At 42.4% G+C, this 17116-nt stretch overlaps 1 protein-coding gene across 4 annotated transcripts in view; it reads right to left on the bottom strand.

The window, feature by feature from the left end:
• LOC110533663 (diacylglycerol O-acyltransferase 2) overlaps positions 1 to 17116 on the bottom strand; it is a 35202-nt gene that overhangs the window by 11222 nt on the left and 6864 nt on the right. For 2 of the 4 annotated variants that reach the window (XM_021618093.2, XM_021618094.2), the window contains 3 exons: positions 14943 to 15074; positions 4897 to 5004; positions 4547 to 4617 (listed from right to left, as the gene is read on the bottom strand). In XM_021618093.2, the coding sequence (XP_021473768.2) occupies positions 4547 to 4617; positions 4897 to 5004; positions 14943 to 15074 (311 nt within the window). Of the gene's footprint in view, positions 1 to 4546; positions 4618 to 4896; positions 5005 to 14942; positions 15075 to 15211; positions 15581 to 16490; positions 16843 to 17116 lie in introns of those variants that run through there. The other 2 variants (XM_021618092.2, XM_021618095.2) reach the window with 2 other exon arrangements.

The raw sequence follows: 17116 nt of genomic DNA, 5'->3' as shown, positions 1-17116 counted from the left end.
TTTTTACCAAAAAGTTATATTTTGGTTTGATCTGACCATATGACATTCTCCCAATCTTCTTCTGGATCATCCAAATGCTCTCTAGCAAACTTCAGACGGGCCTGGACATGTACTGGCTTAAGCAGGGGGACACGTCTGGCACTGCAGGATTTGAGTCCCTGGCGGCGTAGTGTGTTACTGATGGTAGGCTTTGTTACTTTGGTCCCAGCTCTCTGCAGGTCATTCACTAGGTCCCCCCGTGTGGTTCTGGGATTTTTGCTCACCGTTCTTGTGATCATTTTGACCCCACGGGGTAAGATCTTGCGTGGAGCCCCAGATCGAGGGAGATTATCAGTGGTCTTGTATGTCTTCCATTTCCTAATAATTGCTCCCACAGTTGATTTCTTCAAACCAAGCTGCTTACCTATTGCAGATTCAGTCTTCCCAGCCTGGTGCAGGTCTACAATTTTGTTTCTGGTGTCCTTTGACAGCTCTTTGGTCTTGGCCATAGTGGAGTTTGGAGTGTGACTGTTTGAGGTTGTGGACAGGTGTCTTTTATACTGATAACAAGTTCAAACAGGTGCCATTAATACAGGTAACTAGTGGAGGACAGAGGAGCTTCTTAAAGAAGGTCTGTGAGAGCCAGGTCTGTGAGAGCCAGAAATATTCCTTGTTTGTAGGTGACCAAATACTTATTTTCCACCATAATTTGCAAATAAATTAATAAAAAATCTTACAATGTTATTTTCTGGATTTTTTTTCTCATTTTGTCTGTCATAGTTGAAGTGTACCTATGATGAAAATGACAGGCCTCTCATCTTTTTAAGTGGGAGAACTTGCACAATTGGTGGCTGACTAAATAATTTTTTGCCCCACTGTATGTCCTGGGAAATGTTCTTGGTACTTACAACCTCATGCTAATCACATTATCCTACGTTAGTTCAACCGTCCCGCGGGGGACCCACCAATCCTGTAGAGGTTTTAACCACATCTTCGGCGCCCGGGGAACAGTGGGTTAATTGCCTTGCTCAGGGGTAGAACGACAGATTTTTACCTTGTCAGCTCGGGGATTCAATCCAGCAACCTTTCGGTGACTGGCCCAACGCTCTTACCACTAGGCTACCTGCCGCCCCTATTTGTGATCTAAAAGAGACGATATGGGGTATATTAAATACCAATAATTATTGTCACCATTGGGGGGTATTATGATTCTCATGAAATCAGTTTTAATTATGGCAGTAGCATATTGAGTTAGAAAACCATGATGCTTCTGCAACAATCATTCTGCCTAGTTTATGGCACAGTGTCTTATTTTAAATACATTTTCCATCAGAATTTTATACATTTTCACCCCAATTGTTATTACTGATATGAATCTGGATATCTCAGGTCATTGTATATTTTTTTTATAGAAAAACCTAACTTATTTGAATAAAACAAAATGTTGATGTAGTTATACTAGTTGAAGTTTCCATTAAACTATAATATTTAATACCTAAAAACACAATGTCTGTGGACATTTCTCATTACGTAACACTATTTCCAGTTACTGTAAGAACTCCAATCATTTAAAAAAAAAATATTCACCCATGATACATAATCTAGAGGAGTAGTCCTTAGGTGAGCACAAGTTCATTTAATGTATTCACTTATATGCCTTCAGAATGAGGATCTTATTCTCAAACATCCCCTTTAAGACACTTGACCTTCTCATTACCGAAATGACTAAAAAGGTCAAATTGGGAAAAACAAATAAAATCAGTGGCGGCTGGTGGGAGGAGCTATAGGAGGATGGGATCATTGTAATGGCTGGAATGGAATCAAAAATATGGAAACCAAGTTTGACTCCATTCCAATTATTCCATTCCAGCCATTACAATGAGCCCGTCCTCCTATAGCTCCTCCCACCAGCCTTCACCGCATTACATGTAACACGTTACAATATTACTTTGCGTGGAAATTAACGCGTTTATTACTTTTCATTACTTTCATTAAAAAATCTCAACTGTCGGAGGGAGAGAGCCACGCGCTCTCTACCAAAGATAGGCTACTAATATGTAATCTAACTAATTCAATAATTAATTCAATATTTCAACCGGAACAGAAAGACCTTGGTCACAAGCTCATCTTTTATTTCCTAATGTAAGGCTGATGTATTCATTGATGTATTTATGTCTGAATTTTGGAGCATGCCTACATTTGCGCAAAAGACTATTGGAGAGTCCACCGGGGCCATGCCCCTCCACGACACAAGACAACCTTTATGTGAAATGTTGGCTGTACAAGAACTGCTGTTTGAATCTCTTAACAAGACAAGAAAATATCGACCTACCTTCCTGTAATGTCAACCATCAAAATCAATATTTACATTTCTCCTCCTTTGGCTTGTCCAAATTGATAATCCACAACACGGCAGCTATATGTGCCAGGGCACTGATCATGCGATTGAATGCTGTCTCTATACAATGCGTTATGATAATGTATAATCTATATGAATAATCATACAAAATTAGGATTCGACAAAGCTTTTTGATGCAAATATAACTTTTCTATTGTCTGAAATGATAGCATTATCACATTGGACAGGTTAGTACTGCTCTCTCGCTGGAGGAAGGCAGCCTGTAAAACAATAAAACTGTTGGTTATTTAGTCATACACGTTTCTAATGTTTAAAATGAAAAAATTTAATATTAGGATATTATACCTATCCAAATCACACCATGTGGCAGAGAGTGACACAGCGCCCAGACCCACCTGGGCAGGGGTGATGTTGTGGATGTTTGTGGATGTTAAGTATTGTAAAAATAAAAATAAAGTATTTAAAAAAATTTAAAATCACAAATTTGATGGGGAGCATAAATCGCATTTCTATAGCTGCATGCATGGATAATTTGGATCGGGGAAATTATTTTCTGAGGGTCCGATAGCTGTCAGAAGGTCCCTGGGAAAGTTAGACAAATTAAAAATATGAATAGAAAATCCCTTTAACCTATACAGTACGTGTCATCCTATGAAATGTACATTATGTTGCACAGCCTAATATAAACACAACCTCTGTACAGATGTCCTTTCTTTTCAGTCAAAATATTTCTCTCCAGCCGCTAGTGCTGATGGCACAGAAATGAATATCTAGAGGGCACACTTTCCACTAGATGGTGAAGCCCTCTATGGGCTTTACTATCACAGAAGCGATCAATGGCAAAGATCAGAGGTGTTCTCCGTAAACGTGCTACCCACAACACTGGTCCAAATACACTAATATTACCTTGGAGAAATTACTTTTTCAAAAAATGTCACTTTATGCTTAAGTCCACTTTTGAAAATACATGCACGTAATTACAGTACTTATGCTGAAAGAAGGGGTATTTTAGTCAATTGCATTAAGATCAATGATTTGTATTATGCAAATCATCTGGGATTAACAATTGACACAGTTTGATGATGTGTTAGGTTACTAAATCTCAGTACAGTTTTTCAATGGCAAAACTCATGACTGAAAAATGCATTATCTCCAAAACCTGATTATCATTACCGTAATGCACTAATATTTAGGAAATATTAGGAAAAATACAATTTAGACTTTAGTAATTTTGGCTTAATCTGATTGTGTGCCTTTTGTTCTTAATACAAATGTGTGTACATAAAAACAACATGTATATCCAAGTAATTATGACAAAAAAATAGATTCTGAAAAGTTTTTTTATAATAAAATGTAAATATATTTGTTTTCCGTGTTATTTAACTCAAGCCTTTTCTTCAGGTGAGCAATGTCAAAACATATTAGCAATGTATTTGTTCAGTACTTTTTTTTTCGAAAGTTGTTGTGGTAATGAGAATGTTTGTGTTGGTAGTTGTGGAAATTGTGGTAAAATGCATAATATCTCATCAATAAACATAACAATAATTATGAAATAGATAAATACAGATTCTAATCCAAGAGGAATTATGGTGGAAAATGTTTATTTTGTACTCCGTTTTTTTGTCAAGTGCCAGTTTTGTGAGAATCCCATTTCATTTCCACTTGAACAAACTAATAGTCAAATCAGCTGCATTTCTCATTGCTTAACCTTAACTTCTCCCACTGTGATTTCTGTCAAGGCTGATGTCCTATAAAGCAGCGTATGCACATCCTCTCTCTCCTCAGTGTGTGTGTCTCCCAACAATAATAATGGAAAACAAAATAATCAAAGAGCTTTCTCCTATCATGTGGAGCAAAGTCTATCCTTCCAACCGAAGTAAACTCCTTTAAAGCATTATCACAAGGGACAAAGAACAACATGGAACCTCCAGCTGATACTGGATACAGTCACAGATAACACCATCTTCATGCCTGCGCTTATAGGATACTGTTACTGAGATACACCATAATCAATAACAATATTAATGATCTTTAACTTTGTATCTGACCAGAAAAAGCAAATTGTATCATCTGTACCGGCAGTGCTGCTGAAAACAACATATACATGCATTCTATCATTATCTGGCTTCACACCCCAACACACATTGCACGCACACACGCAGACCCAGAGAGACCCTTTAAATGTTAAGCCTATTCCTTTCCACTCACCCTGATGGGGAAGTAGTCTCTGAAGTAAGTCCACATGGTCCAGTTCCTCACCCAAGAGGACCTCCTGCCACCTGAGAAGGCAGAGGTAAAGATCTCCAGTCAGACTATAACCCACATCCTGAATAATGTAACACACATACTGAATCATTTACATCAACACTACCTGGGTGACAATTACCCAATTTCCCAGCACAGCGCCCTATGGTCACAGACACAAAACACTGCGTCTGAAATTACAGCCATTTCCTATTTAGGGCACTACGTTTAATTACAATAGGGCAACGATAGCCTTGAGGTTAAGCCAGTAACCAAAATGTTGCAAGTTCAAATCCCAGGGCTGCGGTACTTGCCTTGTTTGGGGGTGTTCCAGTCGAAGATAAGCCAGGCAGTGTACATGGCAGCGATCACCCAGAGGTCTGTGCAGAACATGTAGATTAAGAGCACAGTGCCAGCGGCACCTATGGGGTAGGAAATGATAGGGGAGAGAGCAGAGGAACAGGCATTCAGCACCTGCACTGTACCACACTTCATTAAAGATACAATTTAACTATTTTTATCTCAACATCAAATCATTTCTGAGTAACATTTAAGTACCGTCGTTAATATTCTAAACTCTGCAAAAAGAAAATATGCGCATTTTCCTACCACCGGTGTTTCAAACTGACTTGTTGCAGGTACAATTCAGTGGGTGATGACGTAGTACACACAAAATTGACTTTTTCTCTTAGGATTTCATGTACCAAATACAAATGTGATATTCAATGTGTTTCCATTGCATTTTCTACTCTACGGATAAGTTAGGTAGTTAATTAGGCCTAGAAAGGTCTTGGTACATGCTCTCTAGCCAACAGCTCACAGATAAAGTGTGGATAGGTTCTACGGGTAGGTTAGTCTACATGATGAGATTATTATGGATAAGAGGGAGAATATTTGTATTTGTCGAACGTCAGTCAAGCATCGACCATCATGTCACCAGAATAAGAATATTTATTGGAAAGGAGCATCAAGCTCATACCATGCACTTCGACCACCACCCTGTGAAGTTCATCATAACTTATTTCATCTGTAGCCGGTTATGGCTAGAAGGGATGCAGCTTTTGTCAAATTAACATCAGATTTTATTTTTGTAGCATGCTAGGATAATTTACGCACCTGGTTAGGATAATTAACGTAGCAGTTTAGAAGAATTAGGTTAAAGTTAGGAAAAGGGCTACGGTTGGCTAAAATGCACAAAACAAATCTAGTTTCACCGTTAATTTGACAAAAGCTGGACTTCTAGCTTTGACCTTTGTAGCCTAATAAACTAAATGGTTTCCCGAGTCGTAGTGGGAGGAGCACACACCATGTCATCGTGTAACTCCAAGATTACTTCGATATGATGGTTATTCCAAATCCAATCAAATTTGATTTGTCACATGCACTGAATACAACAGGTTACAACACCTTACAGTGAAATGCTTACTTACAAGCCCTTAACCAACAATGCACTTCTAAGAAAAATAAGTGTTAAGTAAAAAAATAGAAAAGTAAATCATTAAAGAGCAGCAGTAAAATAACATTAGCGAGGCTATATAAAGGGGGTACTGGTACAGATTCAATGTGCAGGGGCACAGGTTAGTCGAGGTAATATGTACATGTAGGTAGAGTTGTTACTATGCATTATTAATAAACAGAGTAGCAACAGTCTTATGGCGTTGGGGGTAGAAGCTGTTAATAAGAAGCATTTTGGACCTAGACTTGGCGCTTTAGTACCGCTTGCCGTGCGGTAGCACAGAGAACAGTCTATGACTAGAGTGGCTGAAGTCTGACAATTCTCTGACACCCCCTGGTATAGAGGTCCTGGATGGCAGGAAGCTTGGCTCCAGTGATGTACTGGGCGGTACGCACTACCCTCTGTAGTGTCTTGCGGTCGGAAGCCAAGCAGTTGCCATACCAGGCAGTGATGCAACCAGTCAGGATGCTCTTGATGGTGCAGCTATAGAACCTTTTGAGGATCTGAGGACCCATGCCAAATATTTTCAGTCTCCTGAGGGGGAATAGGCTTTGTTGTCCCCTCTTCACGACTGTCTTAGTGTGTTTGGACCATGATAGTTTGTTGGTGATGTGGACACCAAGGAACTTGAAGCTCTCAACCTGTTCCACTGCAGCCCCGTCGTTGAGAATGGGGGTGTGCTCGGTCCTCCTTTTCTTGTAGTCCACAATCATCTTGGGGCGGCAGGTAGCCTAGTGGTTAGAGCGTTGGCAAGTAACCAAAACGTTGCTGGATCGAATCCATGAGCTTACAAAGTAACAATCTGTTGTTCTGCCTCTTCCCTGGTCGACAAAAACTCCTTTGTCTTGATCACGTTGAGGGAGAGGTTGTTATCCAGGGCACCACACGGCCAAGTTTCTTAACTCCTCCCTACATGCTGTCTCATCGTTGTCAGTGATCAGGCATACCACTTTATTATATCAATATTTGCGCATAAAGGTGTTTCCACCGTCATTTCTCACATAATTAATTTTCCTGACACAAAAAGTTCCCACCTTGTCTAGTATATTTTGTTTTGTCAACATTTGGAAAGTTTACTGACAAAGTTGCGGTTTCCATGAGGCCCGACATTACATTTAAGTGCCTTCAGAAAGTATTCATAACCATGAACTTTTTTCACATTTTGTGGTGTTAAAGCCTGAATTTGAAATGGATTACATTTAGATTTTTTGTCACTGGCCTACACATAATACCCCATGATGTCAAAGTGGAATTATGTTTTTAGTAATATTAACAAATGAATTACAAATGAAATGCTGAAATGTCTTCAGTCAATAAGTATTAAACCCCTTTGTTATGGCAAGCCTAAATAAATTCAGAAGTAAAAATATGCTTAACATGTCACATAATAAGTTGCATGGACACACTCTATGTGCAATTATAGTGTTTACAATTATTTTTTTAGTACTACCTCATCTCTTTACCCCACACATACAATTATCTGTAAGGTCCCTGTAACGGTTTTCTTCTATCTCCTCCTCTGATGAAGAGGTAGAACAAGGATCGGACCAAAATGCAGCGTGTCGATTGCGATTCATGTTTAATGAAAAAAAACACACTAAACACAAACACTACAAAAACAATAAACGTAACGAAAACCTAAACAGCCTATCTGGTGAAAACACATAGACAGGAACAATCACCCACCAACACACAGTGAACCCCAGGCTACCTAAATATGGTTCCCAATCAGAGACAATGACGAACACCTGCCTCTGACTGAGAACCATATCAGGCTGAACATAGAAATAGACAAACAAGACATGAAACATAGAATGCCCACTCAGATCACACCCTGACCAATCAAAACATAGAAAATACAAAGTAAACTATGGTCAGGGCGTGACAGTACCCCCCCCCCCAAGGTGCGGACTCCGGCCGCAAAACCTGAACCTATAGGGGAGGGTCTGGGTGGGCATCTGTCCGCGGTGGCGGCTCTGGCGCTGGACGTGGACCCCACTCCATGACAGTTTTAATCCCCCTCCTAAACGTCCCTAAATAGGTTACCCACCACAATGATAACATGGGACAGAGGGACAGCTCGGGACAGAGGTAACTCGGGACAGATGGATAGCTCAGCCCTGAGAGGAAGCTCAGCACTGAGAAGAAGCTCAGCACTGAGAAGAAGCTCAGCACTGAGAAGAAGCTCAGCACTGAGAAGAAGCTCAGGCAGGTGGTTGGATCCGGCAGATCCTGGCTGGCTGGCGGTTCTGGGAGAATCTGGACGACTGGCAGATCTGGGAGAATCTGGACGACTGGCAGATCTGGGAGAATCTGGACGACTGGCAGATCTGGGAGAGTCTGGTCGACTGGCAGATCTGGGAGAGTCTGGTCGACTGGCAGATCTGGAAGAGTCTGGACGACTGGCAGATCTGGAAGAGTCTGGACGACTGGCAGATCTGGAAGAGTCTGGACGACTGGCAGATCTGGAAGAGTCTGGACGACTGGCAGATCTGGAAGAGTCTGGACGACTGGCAGATCTGGAAGAGTCTGGACGACTGGCAGATCTGGAAGAGTCTGGACGACGGGCAGATCTGGAAGAATCTGGACGACTGGCAGATCTAGAAGAGACTGGTCGACACAGACTGGCTGCTCTGGCTGCTCCATGCTGACTGGCAGCTCTGGCTGCTCCATGCTGACTGGCGGCCCTGGCTGCTCTGGCTGCTCCATGCTGACTGGCTGCTCCATGCTGACTGGCAGCTCTGGCTGCTCCATGCTGACTGGCTGCTCCATGCTGACTGGCTGCTCCATGCTGACTGGCTGCTCCATGCTGACTGGCGGCCCTGGCTGCTCCATGCTGACTGGCGGCCCTGGCTGCTCCATGCTGACTGGCGGCCCTGGCTGCTCCATGCTGACTGGCGGCCCTGGCTGCTCCATGCAGACTGGCAGCTCTGGCGGCTCCTTGCAGACTGGCAGCTCTGGCGGCTCCTTGCAGACTGGCAGCTTTGGCGGCATCCTGCAGACAGGCAGCTCTGGCGGCTCCTTGCAGACTGGCAGCTCCTTGCAGACTGGCAGCTCCTTGCAGACTGGCAGCTCCTTGCAGACTGGCAGCTCTATGCTAACTGGCAGCTCCTTGCAGACTGGCAGCTCTATGCTAACTGGCAGCTCTATGCTAACTGGCAGCTCTATGCTAACTGGCAGCTCTATGCTAACTGGCAGTTCTGAACAGGCGGGAGACTCCGGCAACGCTGTAGAGGCGGAAAGCTCTGACAGCGCTAAACCGGCGGGAGACTCCAACAGCGCTGAAGAGGAGGAAGGCTCTGGCAGCGCTGAACAGGTGAGAGACTCCGACAGCGCTGGAGAGGAGGAAGGCTCCGACAGCGCTAAACAGGCGAGGCGCACTGTAGGCCTGATGCGTGGTGCTGGCACTGGTGGTACTGGGCCGAGGACACGCACAGGAAGCCTGGTGCGGGGAGCTGCTACCGGAGGGCTGGGGTGTGGAGGTGGTACTGGAAAAACCGGACCGTGCAGGCGCACTGGAGCTCTTGAGCACCGAGCCTGCCCAACCTTACCTGGTTGAATGCTCACGGTCGCCCTGCCAGTGCGGCGAGGTGGAATAGCCCGCACTGGACTATGCAGGCGAACCGGAGAAACCGAGCGCAAGGCTGGTGCCATGTAAACCGGCCCAAGGAGACGCACTGGGGACCAGCTGCGTAGAGCCGGCTTCATGGCATTAGGCTCGACGCTCAATCTAGCCCGGCCGACACGCGGAGCTGGAATATACCGCACCGGGCTATGCACCCGCACTGGAGACACCGTGCGCACCACTGCATAACACGGTGCCTGTCCGGTCTCTCTAGCCCCCCGGTAAGCACAGGGAGTCTGCCCAGGTCTCCTACCTGGCGTAGCCATACTCCCTGTTAGCCCCCCCCCAAGAAATTTTTGGGGCTGCCTCTCGGGCTTCCTTGCCAGCCGTGTTCCCTCATATCGCCGGCTCCTCTCTCCGGCTGCCTCTGCTCTCCTAAGTGCCTCCACCTGTTCCCATGGGAGGCGATCTCTTCCAGCCAGTATCTCCTCCCAAGTGTAACAGCCCTTGCCATCCAAAACGTCCTCCCATGTCCATTCCTCTTTACGCTGCTGCTGCTGCCTGTTGACACGCTGCTTGGTCCGTTGGTGGTGGGTGATTCTGTAACGGTTTTCTTCTATCTCCTCCTCTGATGAAGAGGTAGAACAAGGATCGGACCAAAATGCAGCGTGTCGATTGCGATTCATGTTTAATGAAAAAAAACACACTAAACACAAACACTACAAAAACAATAAACGTAACGAAAACCTAAACAGCCTATCTGGTGAAAACACATAGACAGGAACAATCACCCACCAACACACAGTGAACCCCAGGCTACCTAAATATGGTTCCCAATCAGAGACAATGACGAACACCTGCCTCTGACTGAGAACCATATCAGGCTGAACATAGAAATAGACAAACAAGACATGAAACATAGAATGCCCACTCAGATCACACCCTGACCAATCAAAACATAGAAAATACAAAGTAAACTATGGTCAGGGCGTGACAGTCCCTCAGTCAAGCAATGAATTTCAAACACAGGTTCAAAAACGAAGACCAGGGAGGTTTTCCAAAGCCTAGCAAAGAAGGGCACATATTGGTAGATTGGTAGAAATAAAAAAAGCAGACATTGAATATCCCGTTGAGAAAGTTATTAATTACACTTTAGATGGTGTATCAATACACAGTCACTACAAAGATACAGGCGTCCTTCCTAACTCAGTTGCCGGAGAGAAAGGAAACCGTTCAGGGATTTCACCATGAGGCCAATGGTGACTTTAAAACAGTTACAGACTTGAATGGCTGTGATAGGAGAAAACTGAGGATGGATTAACAATATTTTAGTTACTCCACAATACTAACCTAATTGACAAAGTGGAAAGAAGGAAGCCTGTACAGAATACAAATATTCCAAAACATGCATCCTGTTTGCAACAAGGTCCTAAAGTAATACTGCAAAAAATGTGGCAAAGCAATTACCTTTTTGTCCTGAACACAAAGTGTTATGTTTGGGGCAAATCCATTGCAACACATTACTGAGTACCACTCTCCATATTTTCAATCATAGTGGTGGCTGCATCATGTTATGGATGTGCTTGTAATCGGTAAGGACTGGGGAGTTTTTCAGGATAAAACATAAATGGAATGGAGCTAAGCACAAGCTAAACCTGGTTCAGTCTGCTTTCCACCAGACATTGGAAGATGAATTCACCTTTCAGCAGGACAATAACCTAAAACAGAAGGCCAAATCTACACTGGAGTTGCTTATCAAGAAGACATTGAAGGTTCCTGAGAGACCCGAGTTAGTTTTAACTTAAATCTACTTGAAAGTCCATGGCAAGAATCTTATTTGACAGAGCTTGAAGAATTTTGAAATAAATAATAGGCAAATGATGCACCAATCCAGGTGTGAAAAGCTCTTAAGTCGTGTTCACATTGGCAGTTTGAAGTGACTCAAATCCTATTTATTTGTATAATTTATATTTATTTGTTATTACTCCTGTATTCTGAACAGCCAAAAAGCACATGGAATCAGATATTTCAAGCTACATTTCAAACCACCTTCGTAGGTGGTTTGAAGTCAGATACAAATCTGATCATTGGCCGTGTGACTTGTCTGAATGGTCAAATCTGATTTATTTGCCCTCAAGTGGTTTTTAGACTGTTATTTGGCATATCTTGTTGCTTGCTAATTACCATTGACAGTTTGACAAGAACATGTGGTAGCTAACTAGCTTGTTAATTGTTTACAAACAAATTAGTGAATGTGCTAGAAAGCTAGACAGCTACCTAGCTAGGACTCGTTTTGAAAGTTGGATCTTATCCTTTGAGGCTTTAAAAGTGTTCTTACCCTGTGATTGTGAACAATCAAAGCAACTGAGAAACATTCATGGCAGGCTTGCTACATAACTTCTGAGTGATAGGAAGCATGACCACAACCACCAATCAGAAAATGTCGGAAACATTAGCTTGCTTAACCATGCTGTAGGTCACGTAACTGTGTTACATGCAATATGCGTCATCTACTTCACCTCCTATATCTCCTCCCACAAGCAGCCGATTTACCACAAGTTGCACAGAAAACTAGATTTTACCCACACACCACTACTGCATAAATTCAAGCCAAAAAAAACAGTTGAGTTTAAACTATACATAGTGTCTTCAAAAAATAAATCACCCCTTTTTCCAAATTGTGTTCCAGCCCAAATTTAAAATTGATTACATTTTTTTTTAAATTATTAATTCATTTGGCCTACACACACAATACCCAATAATGTCAAAATGGAATTCTGTTTCTTGAATTGACATATTAATTCAAAATGAAAAGCTGAAATGTCTTGACTCAGTAAGTATTCAACCCCTTTGTAATGGCAAGCCTAAATCAATTCAGGATAAAAAAAAATTGCTTAACATGTCACATAATAAGTTGGATGGACTGTGTGCAACAATAGTGTTCAACATGATTTTTGATTTTTGAATGACTACCTCATCTCAGTTCCCCACACATAGAAAACTGTAAATGTCCCTCAGTCGATGAGTGAATTTCAAACAGATTCAACCAAAGACCAGGGAGGTTTCCCAATGGCTCGATAAGAAGGGTACCTATTGGTAGATGGGTAAAAATAAAGCAGAGATTGAATATCCCTTTGAGCATGGTGAAGTTATTAATTACACTGGATGGTGTATCAATACACCCAGTCACAACAAAGATACCTGCATCCTTCCTAAATCAGTTGCTGTAGAGGAAGGAAAGCCCTCAGTGATTTCACCATGAAGCCAATGGTGACTGTAATAAAGTTAAGAGTTTATTGGTTGTGATAGAAAATTGAAGATGGATCAACATTGTAGTTCTTCCACAATACTAACCCAATTGACGAGTGAAAAGTTAGACTGTACAGAATTTAAATATTCAAAAACAAGCATCCTGCTTGCAACAAGGCACCAAGTAATTCTGGAAAAAAAATGCAGCAAAGCATTTTAACACTTTTCAGGACAAAAAGTTGTTTGGGACAAATCCAATACAAAAATGTACTGAGTACCACTCTCCATATTTTCAAGCATAGTGATGGCTGCATCATATTATGGGTATGCTTGTAATCGTTAAGGACTGGGGAGTTTTTCAGGATAAAGAAAATATCCAGAATGGAGCTTAGCACAGGCAAAATCCTAGAGCAAAAACAGAATTTACCATATATATATTTTTTTACATCTTTATTTAACTAGGCAAGTCAGTTAAGAACAAATTCTTATTTTCAATGACGGCCTAGGAACAGTGTGTTAGATGCCTTGTTCAGCGGCAGAACGATAGATTTTTACTTTGTCAGCTTGGGGATTCGATCTTGCAACCTTTCAGTTACTAGTCTAACGCTCTAACCAATAGGCTCCCGCAGCGGTCTAAGGCACTGCATCTCAGTGCAAGAGGCGTCACTACAATACCTGGTTCGAATCCAGGCTGTATCACATCCGGCCGTGATTGGGAGTCCCATAGGGTGGCACACAATTCGCCCAGCGTCATCCGGGTTTGGCCGTCATTGTAAATAAGAATTTGTTCTTTACGGACTTGGCTAGTTAAATAAATCTACACTGGAGTTGCTTACCAAGAAAACAGAGTTACAGTTGGTTGTCTAGCAATGATCAACAACCAATTTGAAGGTGCTTGAAGTTGTTGCCAAATAAACAAATGGGAAGATGTTGCACCGTCGAGGTGTGGTAAGGTCTTAAGTCATGTTCACATTGGCAGTTTGAAGTGACTTAAATCCTATTTATTTGCATATCCGATTCTGTTCTTTTCCCTGCAGTCTGAACAGCCAAAAAGCACAGGGAATCTGATATTCCAAACTACATTTCAAACCACCTTCATAGGTGGTCAGATACAAATCTGATTCCTGGCCATGTGACTTGTGTCTGAACGCTCAAATCTGATTTGCCCTTAAGCGGTTTTTAGACTGTTATTCGGCATATCTTCTTGCTTGATAGCTAGCTACTCTGTTGACAGTTTGATAAGGACTTGTGGTTGCCAACTAGCTTGTTAATTGTTTACAAACAACATTATTGAATGAGCTAGAAACCAAAACAGCTACCTAGCTAGGATTCATTTTTAAAGTTGGGCTTTAGAAAAGTGTTCTTACACTATGATTTTGAACATTCAAGGCAACTGGGAAATGACCATGGCAGGCATTGTTGTGATAGGGAACACCAACAATCAGCCTACACCCCTGCAAACACACCCGTTGTTACTTTGACAACTAGCATAGCTGTGTCAGCAAATGACTGCTGTCTGAACACACACAAATAAATCTAATTTGGTCACATGTAACTTGCTGTTTGGACAGTTGGTAGTCCAAAACGGATTTGAAAAACAAAACTGATTTGAGCATTAAGGCCTGCAGTGTGAACAAGGCTTTAGAAACTTAGAAACACTCACAGCTGTAATCGCTGCCAAAGTTGCTTCTACAAAGTATTGACTCAGGGGTGTGAATACTTACTGTATGTAAATTAGATATTTCTGTATTTTATTTTCAATGAATTTGCCAAAATTTCAAAAACATGTTTGCACTTTGTCCTTATGGGGTATTGTGTGTAGATGGGTGAGCATTGTTATATTTAATACATTTTGAATTCAGGCTGTAACACAACAAAATGTGGAATAAATCAAAGGGCATGCCTACATTATGAAGGCACTGTATATGGCCCACCAGTGAAAAAGCTATTCTCAAATAATATCTCTAGTAGTAAAAAAGCGTGAGGGGGAGACATCTTACGGGCTTGACCTCCTTGTAAGGTCACAGGTCACTATATCCTTCAGCCACTACTAGTTAGAGCCACAGGACAAGAGACAATTGCACACTCACCCATGGCGAGGAAGCTGATGACCCACTGCAGAACTGAGATGACCTGAAGGTGTTTCTCCATCTTGGATCGGAGTGCAGTCCAAGGAGCAGAGGGTAGGTCCTGCAGGGCGGAGAGGATGCTGCAGCCGGTGCCTAAAGGAGATTGACAGGGTCATAAATGAGTCATACTGTACAGTACATGAGAACCACATCAATGGATTAAGTCACAGACGGGCTCGAGGGAGTCAGCAAGAAGACTAAAGAGATAAAATAATGAAACTGTCATCAACCTTTTCCCAGGCTTTCAGTCTGTCAACCACAGAAACACACATGAACAAGGGAAATTAGATTATAGACTCGAGACACTGAACAAAGGCTCATGCCTTACAAAGCTCTGTGTTGAAACAGACCACAAGCAATAAACACCGCATGTCACGTCAAATTCCCCCCCGCCACTACAGTCGCTATAGAGATAGAGCAGAGCCACAGTCCAGACAGCTAGATGTAGAAGTGACTGTGACAGACCAGTCCACAGCATAAGAGAGAGCCACTGAGGGGACTGTGCTAAATCTACCCGAGCTCATAGTGCCTGATCAACAGATCCTCCCCATGCCACAGGACAACACAGCCACATAATCCCATTTTGAAAGACTAAATAACACTGTCATGCTGTAAAACAAACATTGGCCATGTTGCACTCTGGCCCACACTCAATTATGCTTTCAGTCAGGGCTACTGGGTAGGATCAGCCTCAGAGGGTCAGGGACATGATGTGAACTAGGAGTACTACACAGTGAGTAAGTCACCGACCTCACATCTGCCCACTATCGGGCAGCAGAAGGGCACAACGTCTGGCATGTAGAATAAGGGATCTTGTCAGGTCTATTCATGATATTTATATCTTCAATGTTCATGTTTTCTACTGAAAACTTCTCTGCCTTCACAGATTTTTATTTTCACTTCTCTGCCTTCACAGATCAGACCCGTAAACACACAAAAATATACATGCAACATGTATGAAAACCACTGTGCCCAGATACACTATTCATCACACACTCACACATAGAGTACACACACTTATCTGTTGACTATCTGTGTATTTCAGAACAAATGGCTCACATGACAATGATGTGTGGTAATTTCTAGACAAGAGCCTATCGTTACTTAATTCCTTAATCGCAAAAGGTTTCCCTACACACAGTGTATCAATAGAAAGCACATAGATGCAGCCTACATGACCATTTGATCATACAGAGTTGTCTAACAAACAAGGGGGTCAGTCACTATTTAGAAAATGGAAGGTATGAAATACGAAATATGAAAACTATTGCTAACACGAAACTATAGCATCCACAACAAACTTCTGATTATGTTTGGCCTGCCATAGTCCTCCGTCATTTCAGAACGTATTGCAAACTGCTTCTTTGTAGAAGATTAAACGGATTAAACGTCAACACAATAGGATTTGGAATATCATGAAGGGGATGCATTTCTAAAAGACGCTCGGGGGATATGATATTTGAAGTCTGGATGCAAACAGTGCATTTTTCATTAGGGCGCATCTCTTACCTTTTAGGACACCGGGGTAGGCAGCAAGTATTGTCTTCATAACTGTGGCTCCGGGAATTAACAGGTTACAATACTTGGAAAAATGTACTACAATAAAATTGATCAACTCTACAGTTCCTCTATAATGACTGCATTAAATTGAATAACTGAGCGGCATTTAACCCGTATGGGAGGAGCCAGTTCAAAGTCAGTACGTGAGAAAGGGTGGTAGGTGTATTGGGTCCAAACCGAAGCGCTCCTGTAGAAGAACCGAAGAGGATGCAAATTGCGCTACTCGAAAACATTATTTTTCTCACGTCAGCCTGCGGGGGTCTGAAAGCACTCTCAACCACGTATTTATCAGGTACTGCAGTGACGTGATGTCGGCGTCGATCAACGGTCGTGTTTTGACCATTTCCATCTTATCTGACAGCCTGCACTGCTATGCAATTCTTATGGATTTCTAACTTTTAGCGCCATGAAGCTGAACAGGTCAAAGTCAAACACGCGTAACAGGTCACTATGGTATAGCCCAGGCATAGTTGTTTACTGGAGCAGGGCTTTGGAAGGATGGCCACGTGAGACTAGTTGCTTACCTGTAAAGGTAGAATAATTGACATGAGCAGAGGTGTCAAACAATTGGCCTG

The sequence above is a fragment of the Oncorhynchus mykiss genome, chromosome 10, assembly GCF_013265735.2.
Source record: "Oncorhynchus mykiss isolate Arlee chromosome 10, USDA_OmykA_1.1, whole genome shotgun sequence".
Lineage (NCBI taxonomy): Eukaryota > Metazoa > Chordata > Actinopteri > Salmoniformes > Salmonidae > Oncorhynchus > Oncorhynchus mykiss.
The sequence above is the reverse complement of the archived record's forward strand: the minus strand, read 5'-3'. Positions and strand labels throughout refer to the sequence as shown.